The sequence below is a fragment of the Mustela nivalis genome (assembly GCF_964662115.1).
Source record: "Mustela nivalis genome assembly, chromosome: 15".
NCBI classification, from domain to species: Eukaryota; Metazoa; Chordata; class Mammalia; order Carnivora; family Mustelidae; genus Mustela; species Mustela nivalis.
Genome location: NC_139034.1, coordinates 89,033,296 through 89,045,505, shown reverse-complemented (window position 1 = coordinate 89,045,505; position 12,210 = coordinate 89,033,296). Strand labels below are relative to the sequence as shown.

Genomic DNA, 12,210 nt, shown 5'->3' with positions numbered 1-12,210 from the left:
CCAACAGCATCCACACTTCCTGTGTGGGGACACGGGCCTGGGCAGAAGCCACGGTGGCCCTGTCTCCTCCTGCACCCTCCACGGTCCGCGAACGTGTCTGTGGGCTGCCTCGGTCATGAAGCCCACTGGGTGTTTAGAAGTCGCCGCATTTCTCACAGAGCCCCGACGACACCGTCCCTAGGAGGAGCGTCTTCGGGACATCCCCGAGTCAGCCCCCAGCAGCATCTGGAGCTGGGAGGCCCGTCCCCGCTGACGGGTCACGCAGCACAGCCGGGGCCGAAGGTCCTGTCACAGGAAAACTCAGGAGACACGGAGGCCGCACTGGCCGTGGTTTTTTTGCTTTTATTTTTGGCTTTGGGGCTGCTTTTTCCAGTTTCAACGTGCATTCGAGTCCCTGGACAGCTATTGGAAATGGACTGTAGCAGACCCTCTTAGGTCCGGGGCCCCCACAGATGATTCCGGTGCTGACGGTCCACTGGAAACCATCAGGAACCCAGGCCGTGGCTCACCTCGGCGCCGACCCCCCACCTCGGCGCTGACCCCCCACCTCGGCGCCGACCCCCCACCTCGGCGCTGACCCCCCTGAGCTCCCGCGGATGCGGCTCCTGCTCCGGCATCACCGGCCCGGTGGGCTTCTTCCCCAGGACTCAACGGTCTCTGAGACAGAAGCCCCTGGGCTGTGGGGCAGAGGGAGTCCTCGGGCGTCTCCGTCAGCAGACGATTCACGTGTCCAGAAGAAATGGGTGTTGTAGCGACCCCCAGAGAACCGCCATCCAGCCGTCCCCACACAGTGTGCTTTCTGGACCTGTCGTGCAGGAGCTGCAGGGGAAGCCTGCGCGTCTGTCCCTCGGACGTCCACGTCACATGCGTAGACGAGGCGCCTAAGCACGAAGCCGCTCAGTGGGGCATGGAGCCGAGCGGTCAGAGAAGGGCGTGTTCTGAGGGCTTCCAACCACGTGTGACTTGGTCGAGCTGCCCGAAGGGCGCCGGGGAGACGTGGCGGGGCAGGGGGCCAGGCGCTCCAGCGTGTCCTGCGGGAGAGGAAGAGGGGATGCCAGGGAAGGGCGCCCGCGGCCCCCGGGACACGCCTGCCTTCATCCCGGCAGGCCCGTGTGCCCGGCGGCCGTGCCAGGAGCTCGTGGTAGGGCCGCCGTCCCCGGGGCCCGCATGTTCCCCCACGATCGGCTCCCTGGGGACAGGCCCCTGGCACTCCGACGTGGTCCTCCCAGGGGCTGTCTCCCCACTCACCACGGCCAGCCCCGCCTCCTGACGTGCTGCCCTCACTGCAGCTCGGACCCCCGCGGACGCCGGCACGGACACAACCTGGCAGATAGAGGTCAAGGCTCGGATCCGCCCTGCCACGGACACAGGTGTGCTGCTCGCGCTGGTGGGCGGTGACCACGTGGTGGCCCTGTCCGTGGCCCTGGTTGACTACCACTCCACCAAGAAGCTCAAAAAGCAGGTAGCCGTCCCGGGCGGGTCCCCGCTCCTACCTCGGGAAGCTCTGTCCCCTCGTGGTGCGGCCCTCACGGGTCCCACAGCCACGTGGCTGAGGACAGCATTGGCCCGAGGCCACCTGACAGCCTGGGGCAGAGCTGTGTGGATGGTGGCCTGGGAGCCGTTCCAAGGGGGGGTCCCACTGGACAGTTTAGAACCACGTGTGTCAGACTGTCTCCCCAGCAAACACTCCGGTTTCTCCTGCGCCCAGATGTGCCCGCCTGGCCCACGCCCCTGGGAGATTCAGGCTGAGCCCTGAGGCAGGGGCCCGCAGACCCCCGGCCCCGCACAGCCAGCTAAGCCAACACCCGCTGTGTGGAACCCACAGTTTGCTCAGGGACAGCCAAGGGGCAGAGGAAAGAGCTTGTACGCACCAGCCTCTGTCCGAAGTGGGCAGGCCTGCTGGCCAGGAGTGTGTGTGGACAGCGGCTGGCCTGCCCCCTGCTAGTGCTGCGCGAGGCTCCCCAGACTGGTCTGGTCCCCAAGACCGCAGCAGACGCCCCTCCACGGAGCACCGGTCCACACACCATGTGCACCTGTGGGCAAACGGAGCTCCCGAAGGGCGCTGCTGACCCTCCCAGGGCACGGAGAGTGAACGGCGCTGGGCCAGCTGCCCTGCTGTGTCCGTCCCCTGCTGTCGGGCTGCGTGTCCGTCCCCTGCTGTCGGGCTGTGTGTCCGTCCCTGCTGTCGGGCTGCGTGTCCGTCCCCTGCTGCGTGTCCGTCCCCTGCTGTGTCCGTCCCCTGCTGTCGGGCTGCGTGTCCGTCCCCTGCTGCGTGTCCGTCCCCTGCTGTGTCCGTCCCCTGCTGTGTCCGTCCCCTGCTGTGTCCGTCCCCTGCTGTCGGGCTGCGTGTCCGTCCCCTGCTGCGTGTCCGTCCCCTGCTGCGTGCTGCGTGTCTGTCCTGTGTTTCTGGCCCCCGTTATCACAGGTGAGTTCTGTCTGGCATGAACACCCAGTGCGTGTGGCCGTCTGTCTCCTGGGATGTTGGCCTTTCTGGCCCCGCGCTGCCAGCCCCTCTGTTCTGGCTTGGTAGCATTTTGACGTGAAGTGGCCGCGTCCTGTGTTCCGGATCACAGATGAGTGGGCGGCATAGACCCTGAGATGGCTGCAGAGTGCAGTGCCCCGGCGCCTGGGATGACACTGCTGTCCCCACTGTTCTCTGTCTACCTTGCACACGTGGAAACTGAGCCTCACCCCCGTGCACACGGGAAGCAGAGACCCGGCCCTAGGAGGCCCTGCCCCCACGGAGGGCTCAGGGGGCAGGGGGGCGGGGCAGGAGGCCCTCGTGCTCAGGTGCGCGTCTCCCCGCAGCTGGTCATCCTGGCCGTGGAGAGCGTCACCCTGGCCCTGATGGAGATCAAGGTCTGTGACGGCCAGGAGCACCGTGTGGCCGTCTCCGTGCGCAAGGATGAGGCCACCCTGGAGGTCGATGGCACCAAGGGCCGGAGCGAAGTGAGTGCGGCGCGCCTGCAGGAGCTCCTGGCCACGCTCGCGACGCACCTGCAGGGCTCGGTGCTCACCTTCGTGGGCGGACTGCCAGGTAGGGCTCCCGCGGCTGTGCCCTCGGGGTGGGACGTCCGCAGCTCTGACCGTGCGGGTGCTCGTCCCCCACGGAGCCTGGCGGTCCCTGTAGGCTGGACTTCCGGCTGGCCTGGTGCCGCCTTAGTGCCCGCCGTGCCCACCTAGCAGTTCCAGGCTTGAGGCTGAGACCACGCCTGCCGGGGACAGGCCTCGGCTCGAAGCTGCTGTCCCTGCGTCCTCCAAGAGCTCCCCCGAGCGTGCCTCAGCCAGAGGCTCCGCTGAGCCCGTGGGGCAGGGCTGGCCACCAGGGGCCGTGCCAGGGTCTGGGTGCCCTGGTCCCGATGTTCAGCCTGTGAGGCCAGAGTCCCTCCAGCCTCCGTGCTGCCCAGGAAGGGGCAGCGGACAGCTGCCTCCTACAGACTGGGGACTCGTGTCTGACTGCGGGAGGGGAGCTGGCCAGTGGCCATGAGTGATCAGGGCAGAGTGGCTGAAAGGGGTCCAGGGCAGCTGCCGTTGTGAGCCCTCCCGACCCCACGGCCCCCAGGGCTCAGTGCAGGTCCGGGACGCCTGCCTTGGCCAGCAGACACACACTCCATTTAGTTTTCACAGACAAACCTTTGAGAGGGGGGGGTCTGGGGTGTGGGGAGCCCTGCAGCGTGAGTGACTCCTTTGGGCCAAGAAGGAGATCAGGGCGATTTAACTGATCTAACGATCCAAGTGCACTTCCTGGGGGCAGGCAGGTGTCCCTGCAGCGGAACTGCTGCTGGTCTGGGCACACAGGGACCCGTGCCCCTGAGGAGAAAGGCCGGGCACCGGGGGGGCCCTCGGGTGCCTGGGAGCGCAGTGCTGGGGGACGCGAGCGGCCTGTGAACCGTGGTGTTCTCTCCCCACTGGCCCAGATGTGCCCGTGACCGCAGCACCAGTCACGGCCTTTTACCGCGGCTGCATGACGCTGGAGGTCAACCGGAAGGTGCTGGACCTGGACGAGGCCGCCTACAAGCACAGCGACATCACGTCCCACTCCTGCCCCCCCGTCGAGCAGGCTACCCCCTAGGCCGGCAGGAGGAGGGACGGCCGGTCCCCCCACCCCCAGCGAGAGCAGCTGTGGACATTGTGCCCCCCGCGGGCCGAGGTTCCTCCGAGACTGTTCTGTGCCTGTAACATACGTGTACATAGCTGAGGAGCTGATGTCGGCCGCACGAAGCCACGGCCCCGGCCCCAGTGGAGACCGGGGCTGCACACGCCGGAGCGGACCCAGGAAAATAATTCTCTTATTTTATTACCAAAGCTGCTTTCTGGCCCAAAAGTATGGAAAAATAAAATATTTAGAGAACCCTTCTTAACTGTGCTGCGGGCTCTGCTCCTTGCTCGTTCGTGCCCAGCGGCGGGGCAGCCCCTCCAGCCCCTCCCCTGCACCCCTTCCCAGCTCCGGCTCTGGGTGCTGCTGCCCTGCTCTCTGTGCCGTGGACACAGCTCTGTTGGAGGTGAGGGCCCTGCCGCCCCTCCTGACACAGGGCAGGTTCGCACCTGTCTCCCTACACAAACCCATCCTCTCTCAGTCTCCCGTCTTCTCGCCTCGGAGCGGCTCTTCCGGCTGGAGCGGCAGGACTCTGGTTACGCGGGTACACGTGCCGCTTTGCGAGGTGGGGGGTGCAGACGCCGCTCTGACCCCAAGAGGACACAAAAGGAAAACGCTCTGGGGCCCCAGGGCCAGCAGCACACACAGGCTGCAGAGTCCTGGGGGCGGGTTGGCGGAGAGGACAAGTGTTGAGGTCGGAGATCCGGCAGGGCAGGTCTGTCTGCCTGATGTGACGGTCACGGAACAGCCAGCTGTCAGTGTCGGGGCGGCGACGGTCACAGGATGGCCGGCGGTCACCGTCACAGTCATGTGCAAGTTTCTGGTACCCGCTGGAGACCGCGCTTGATGGCCGGAAAGCTCCTCCAAGACTGAGCTATTCTTAGATCCCAAACCTCGAATGTCCTGAGGCCGTGGGGCAGGTCTGGGTTGCGGCAAAGCATCCCACAGCCCTGTCCTTTCTCAGTGCAGAGTGAGCTGTGAAGGCAGCACCAGCCAGGCACAGGGCAGCGTGGGTCTTGGTGCCTGGCAGCGGACTGTGAGCCCAGAAGCCTCCATCTGACCCGCAGGTGAGCAGAAGGAAGGTCAAAGCCCGAGGAGCCCACCCACAGCTACAGGGCGAGAGGCAGAGTGAGCCGGGAAGCACAGAGGAGGGGAGGTCCCTTTCAGGTTTCTAGACAGCAGCCTGTGGCTTCAAGGATGTGGGCCCCCGGTGTGCCCCGGTGGGAGCAGTTGGGTATCCCTCCTCAGCCACGGCTGGCCCGTCCTTGAAGGGGTCTCTAGGATTCTGGAGGGGCCGCCCATCACAGGCCCCCACCAGGAGGGACCCCTCCCCAGCCTGCTCACCATGGGGATGACGTCTGCAGGGGGCAGATGCCGGGGCATGGACACAGGAAGGCCCACAGGCTCTCATGGGCCTGGCCGTTGAGGCCGACGAGAGGTCCCTGGCATACTCACCAGGCCCTCAGCACTCCCTGGCCTGCCCACAGATGCTACCACCGCCTGCCCGGCTGTGTCCCGTCCACCATCTTCCGAGATGTGTGGAGGTTCTATTGACTTGGGCCTAGAGAAAACTAGTCTAAGAGGTTCTTCAGGTGGTTTTCCAGGCTGGTGCATGAGAAGCAGGGCACGCAGGGAAGCCATGTGCCCCGAGAGCACGTGCTGGGCTGTCCCTGGGCAGCTCTGACCGACTACATCTTCATGAGCCGTCCATCTCCAGCCAAGGTCCCAGGGGAAGGGCCTTCTCCTACAGCACCGTGGGCGTCCCCGCTCTCAGTCTGCAGCCAGGTGGATGCAAGTATCTGCTTGTAGCATAAGGGGACCCCCAAACCCAGCACCCTCTGCTGGCTCCCAGGCAGCTGGGACTCGGGGCTGCAGGACACAGCCTCATTGTCCATCGGGGCAGTGAAACCTCAGTTCCTGGGGCCTTTCATGTTGACCAGGAGGACCACGGCCTGGACTCTGTCTGCCCAATAAGCAGGAAGCCTCACCCCAACCCAGACCACCTCCAGCACCCCTGAGCACAGCTCTGAGAAATGTGGGAAGTGAGGCCAGCCTGTAGCCCCTGGGAGAACGGCAGGCCACCCCCCAGCTGGCCTCGGGAACATCAGAAACCCAAAGCAGCTTTAAGGCCTGATCTGTTTCTCAACGTGTCGCCACTCCATTCCCCGTGGTGTTATCTGCTTTCCCTCTCTGTGGAGGCAGCTCTGGAATGTTCCTGTGGAATGTTCCCCTGGCCAGCCCCAGTGTCTCGAGAAGGCCGGGACAGCCGGAGCAGAGAGCACACACACAGCTACGGGACCCCACAGGCACACACAGCCTTGGCTTAGGGGCCTTCTGACGATCCCGCGCCATCCTCTGTGCAGGGAGCTGGGCACAAATCTGTTTCCTGCTGTGGTTTCCTTAGATTTCCACTGGGCACCGGGGTACCACGAACTACGGTGGTGAAAAAGCTAAACTCTGTAAGGGCTGAATACAGCCGGACAGTCCCCACTGGTGCCAGGCAGGGCGGCACCCTCACCACTGTCCAGCCGGGGGTGCTGGCAGCAGAGGAGTCAGAGACCGACGAAGCCCCATCATCTGACTGTGCGCTCCGCTGGAGGCCCTGGACGAGACTGATTCAGTCTGGTGGAGGAGGACAGTGGTGACAGACAGGAGACTGTGCTATGGGGACGGCACGGGGAACAGAACGCCGTGGACCGAGTTATGGTCTAATTTGCTTTTGGCTTTTCAAGAGAAGAGCTGCAATAATTTTGTTTGTTTGCTGTTTTGGGGTTTTGTTTTTAGGATGCTGTTGGTCGTGAGTGTGTGTTTTATGAAGAGGGTTCTTCCGGGTCATTGGGAAGCACCCTGCCGTCCAGGAACTACTGTGCCCACAGCTCCCACTGTGCCCATGCTCCAGCCCCCAGAGCACTCATGGCAGTCAAAAACGTCTCCAGACATTGCCAAATGTCCCCCAGGTGCAAAACCAGCCCTGTTGAATGCCACTGCATTAAAGAGAAAGGAAATCTGACCTCACCACCCATGACACAAGGTAGAATATATCATTAAATCTAAAAATAATCTATAAAGCCCCAGACAAGCATGTGAGACTACGCCCCAAGGGCCTGTGGCTCCACCGCCCTTGTTAGCAAAGCTCACTGGCACACAGCCACACCCATTGACGTGCCATCGTCGACAGCTGGACCGGTCCACGTGTCGGAGCTGAGTCGTCACACACATTAACACACATTAACTGACGCTGTAAGCCAACAATACTTACCTTCTGACCCTTTATGTACAGACTCTCTATCCCCTGTGACAGGAGAAAGTATCAGCATGACCTAAGGTAGAGAACTATTTCTTAAAAGAACCCAAAATGCTCTAACAGTAAAGGAAAGATTTAAATACTGAGCGACGTTAAAGTCAAGAACAGAGCTAAAAGACTGACACTCTCTGACTCCAAGGCCTACTGCAAAGTTGCCACAGTCAGTCCAGGCTGGTGTTGTTGGATGAGCAGATCCGTGGCACAAACAGCCCTGAACCAGATCCATACAAATGCGGTCACCGGGGTTGGACAAAGGAGCAGAGGCAGCACAACGGAGCGGAGACCGTCTCTTCAGCAAATGGTGCTGAAGCGAGTGGACATCCACATGCTGAGAAATGACTCCAGCCACACACCTCACCCCTTCACAAATAACCGCAAACAGGTCACGTATCTACAGGGAAAGGGGAAAACTACCAAATTCTGAGACTGTGGGTGGTGGTGACGTGGCAGACATGGTACCAGAGGCATCATTCGTGAGGGACAGGACAGACAAGCTGGACTTCAACAAGCCTAAACCTCTGCTGCCCAGAAGACAACGTTGAAAGGAGAAGACAAGCCTCAGATGGGGAGAAAGTATTTGCAAAAACACATCTGACAAGGGACTGGTACCCAAAATATACGAAGAGCTCTTGAAACTCAACAAGAAAACAAGCAACCCAAATAAAAATGGGCAAAAGACCTGAACAGACAACGTTCCCAAAGCAGGGGCCCAGCTGGCTAGTAAGCACCTGAGCGGGGTTCCTCAGCACCGTCCCCACAGAATGACAAACGAAAGTGACAATGAGACACGGCTGCCCTCCTACCAGGGCGGCCATGGTCTGGGTCACGCCCAGCCCGAGTGCTGGCCCTCTAGCAGCCAGGCCCTCACGCCACAGGCAGTGCAGGACAGCGTGGCCGCCTGGAAGGCTGTCTGCCAAACCCACGCCTGCCGTCCGACCCAGCAACCACGCTCTCCGGTACTGACCGGAAGGAGGTGAGAACACGTCCGCACAAACCCTGTGCTGGGCAGGGCAGGGAGGGCACCTCGTCCGGGCCACGCTTGTCTTTGCCTCTCTGCCAGTCGCACCGCCTTGTGCCTCGCTCTACGCGTTCTTTCTGCGTGTGTATGTATTCGTCTTCATCGTTAAATCACCTTCAGACACGAAGAATGGAAAGACGCGCATTTCTAACTTTTGCCACCCACGAAGCCACGAGCTGCGTAAGGGCCTTGCCTCCTCGACATTTTCTTCTTCCTGTAGGTCAGACGACGTTTCCCCGAAGGTTCCGAGGGCTTCTCTGCTCAGCGAGGGGTCCGGCTTCGTGGCAATGATGACTGTCTTCTTGTCCACTGGACACGTGCTCTACTGGTCCGGCTTCACACACGCTGATACGGCCTCCTGCCCTCTTTTCACTGAGGTACAAGTCACAAACCATAACATTCACCCTTTAACAACGTACAGTTCAGTGGGTTTTATACATAGTGACGCTGTGCAGCCACAACTACCGTCCCGTGCTAGAACATTTCCCGCCCCCCAACAGGGAGCCCCGCACCCGTGAGCAGCCCCCGGTCCGGGTCCCCTGAGTGCCAACCCCAGTCAGTGGTCGGGAAAGAGGGGGGTAGCTCAGCCAAGGACGGGGCTCAGGGAGAGGCCCCACCGAGACCCACTCATCATGGTGCCCATCAGAGCTGCCAGGCCAGGACCCTCGGCGCACCCACACTCGGGTACAGACCGGCCAGTGACTGTCACTGTGACGGCAGAGGCTTTGGCAGAGACTTTTTTCCCTCAGGGAATAGTACCCACAACACACTGCGGGCCTGGCGTGAACAGGCACCACATGCCAGGGGTGGGGGAGCTGTCCTGGGGACTGCAAGGGGCCGGAGCCGTCACCAGGAGGGAGTTGAATTGTTGGCATTCTTTGTGGCTGGGACAGGGGATAAGGACATTCTTGTGGCCAAGAGCAGAATTGTTGGCTGGGAGTCTAATATCTTTATCAGTTCTGGGCTCCCAGGGAGATAGAAGTGCCTTTGGGTGACGTTGGTGTCAACAGTCTTGGGAAACACGGACACTGCTATGTGCCTCTGACCCTGGGGTGGGTGCCGAGGTCAAAGCTGTCCCCGTGTCTTGGCATCTGGCTGCCTTCGGCGATCGGTGGTGCGGTTCCCAGCACCGGCCGCACTGCTGCCAGCGGCTCTCCGTCAGGCTGGGCCCTGTGAGGAGCAGCCCCAAGCCTGGGAGGAAGCGGGTTGCTCCCTGCGGGCCGGCGGGGGTCTGGGGCACAGCCTGGAGGCCCCAGAGCCGGCCCCTCTTCCCCGTCCAGACCCCACGGGACAGCGAGCTCAGCAGCCCCTCAGCTTGGCAGGACCACCGGCCTCAGCCACGCTGTGCTGGTTCCTTAGCTCCAGGCCCCTGAGGGGGTTGTGGGGTCCCCGAAGCGGGAGCCGCACACGGAGGTGCCCCAGGACCCTCACCCCAGAGCAGCCTCCTCAGAGGCCTCCATGTCCCCTGTTCGCAGCCCTGTACGATAGGAGGGATTTCCTCTGGACAAACGTGCCGTTGCTTCCCGGCTGCAAACCTGGAGTCTGTGGAGAGGAAGCCACGCGCGGGCCCGGGCTGGGCGGCCAGACCGTCTGGGCTCAGAGTGTGAATTCAGCTCGACGCCCCTGCCGGGACGGAAGGCATCTGCTAGACCAGTGGCTTTCTCGTCTGTGACAAAGGGCCTTCCTGGGGTCAGTTAGCTGGACCCGCGGCCTCCTGTGTCCTGTATTCCAGCCACGGCCCCCACAGGGGAACGCGCTCACCCTCTGCAGAGAGAGCGTTCGTGGTGCCCAGAAAACTGAGGCCTTCCAGCGCCCGAGAGCGGGGCCTGTTGGACCTGCGTCCGCGCCAGCAGAGGGAGCAGGAGGCTGAGTCTGCTTGCCTGCCTTCTTCTCTTCGCCTCCCCGCCCCCCACCCCCCACCCCATCTTATCTCTACCCCCAACCATGATCCGGGACTAGTTTACGACTCTGGCCTGTCACTCAACCAGGACTGATCACTGCCCAGGTGGGTGCCCACCCGGGGCTCCAGGTGTGCCTGGGTCAGTGGCAGTGGGTCAGCGGGAGGCCGAGCTGCCCCCCAGGCTCTAGCTGAATCCTCAGAAGCCACCCACTTGCAGCAGAGAGATGGGGTCTAGCGATCTGCCCTGCGGCGGGGGGGGCCTATGGAGCTCCCTGCGGAACAGACCGGGCCGCCTCTAGAACCATCCGTGAGAGACGGCCGCTGGCAGCCCTGGATAGGAAGCCCGCAGCCTCAGGTAGCAAGTGTTTTTGCAGGTATGACGGCAGGTTAGGAAGGAGGCAGACCTCGGGGAACGCACGCACCTCACGAGCAGCATCTGATGTCTGAGCCAAAGCGTCTCTTCATCCCCAGCAAGTAGCCGCCGAGAGAGGGCACTGAGCAGGGCTGCGCGTCCTGGGGTCACGGGTGTACGTATGTACACATACAGCACCTCTCCTTAAAACCTGACCCTTGCAGGGGCACACGGGGCCGTATTCCCCTTGCAGAATAGTAAGAACAGGCTCGCGCGGGAGATGGCGGGAGAGTGACTTTTGTTCAGGAAGTGAGGGCAGACCGAGGGGCTCCGGCCAGGAGCGCTGGATCTGTTCAGGGTCTGGCGTCCGCTCTGGGCGCGGCAGCCGAGCAGAGGTGCTGCCTGGGGCCTTGGGCGCCTGGGGCTCTGTCCCACCGCTGGTCTTCGCCTCTCTGCCCACATATGTGCCCAGGAGGGAAAGAAGGCGCAGACCTCAGAACATTCCCCTGACGTCTCTGGGAGTTTGGCCACAGAAGCGGGGTGTGCAGAGGCTGCTTTGTTTTTTAAGAAACCGAAACTAAGTTAATTTTCCATCTACCCCCATGTGTCAGGGAGCGCAGGTGGAGGCTTCACCCCCGGGAGGAAGCAGGCTGGCACTCGGAGAGGCGGGGCATTGGGAGGCTGCGCGTCCTCGGACACAGGGGCGTCCCTGGGAGTCGAGGCGGGGAAGTGGCCGCAGAGCTGCAAGGGACAGAGTGTGTTCTGGGTCAGCGGAGGGTCTAGCCCTGCACAGTCCACGCGAGCACGACAGCACCCCAGAGAGAGCCCTCCTGGGGCCCGGGCTCCCCTGCACCGGGGCCACCCACCTGACCCAGACTCCTCGATCAGACCACACCAGCGTGGCCGGAGCGGGGCCCGCTTGGTCTGCGGGGGCCTCCCCTGCACACCTGTGGCACGTGTGGCGCCTGCCGAGACTCCCACCTTCGGAAACCCAGCTTCTCGCCGTGTGCCTGCTGTGCGCGAGTCCGGCCCCAAAGTGCAGACATGTCCAAGGAAGAGGCCACCCAGAGCATCGGGGCTGGGGGGTCCTCTGGGTTCCCCCAGCATTTCATAGTTTCAGGGAAAATTAAGACATCAGCATTTTCAATACAGCTCAGTGTTTAATCTCATGTGTCCACTCGGACAGGCCTTGGTGTCCAGAGGCTCTAACACCAGCTGCATGTGGATATGAAGGTGTTTTCTAGATGCGACTGACACACACACCAACCCCGTCCCCGAAGGGCTTGCGAGGAAAAGACCGAGTGCCCAGGGCAGGGGGCTCAGCTTCGAGACCGACTGGGCTCTCAGGAGCCGTTCTTCCCGCGTCCGCAGCCTCACCTGTGCTGCCTGGGGGCTCCGGGATTCATCCGTCCTCCTGTCTGTCTCCGTCTCTCTGCCTCTGTCTCTGTCTCTCTCCACCTCTCTGTCTCTCTCTCCATATCTCTCCTCTGTCTCTCTGTCTCTGTCTCTGTCTCTCTGTCTCTGTGTCTCTCTGTGTCTC

At 62.4% G+C, this 12,210-nt stretch overlaps 2 protein-coding genes across 18 annotated transcripts in view; one reads left to right on the top strand and one right to left on the bottom strand.

Annotated features, from left to right (window-relative positions):
• Positions 1-4,361, top strand: part of GAS6 (growth arrest specific 6) — a 32,027-nt gene extending 27,666 nt beyond the window's left edge. Inside the window, exons 13-15 of one of the 3 annotated variants that reach the window (XR_014303394.1) lie at positions 8-1,462; positions 2,809-3,037; positions 3,918-4,361. Coding sequence is in view for 2 of the 3 variants with exons in the window: in XM_082701152.1 (XP_082557278.1) it covers positions 1,290-1,462; positions 2,809-3,037; positions 3,918-4,072 (557 nt within the window). In the remaining variant the exon portion in view is untranslated. Of the gene's footprint in view, positions 1-7; positions 1,463-1,708; positions 2,279-2,808; positions 3,038-3,917 lie in introns of those variants that run through there. The other 2 variants (XM_082701152.1, XM_082701153.1) reach the window with 2 other exon arrangements.
• The window catches only part of TMEM255B (transmembrane protein 255B), a gene marked incomplete at its 3' end in the record, with an annotated part of 90,649 nt that overhangs the window by 44,104 nt on the left and 34,335 nt on the right, over positions 1-12,210 (bottom strand). For 7 of the 15 annotated variants that reach the window (XM_082701194.1, XM_082701182.1, XM_082701187.1 and 4 more), the window contains one exon: positions 4,281-11,411. The exons of 2 other annotated variants lie outside the window; for them this stretch is intronic. In XM_082701194.1, the coding sequence (XP_082557320.1) occupies positions 11,265-11,411 (147 nt within the window). Of the gene's footprint in view, positions 1-881; positions 1,032-4,280; positions 11,412-12,210 lie in introns of those variants that run through there. 6 more of the 15 variants (XM_082701189.1, XM_082701193.1, XM_082701190.1 and 3 more) reach the window with 3 other exon arrangements.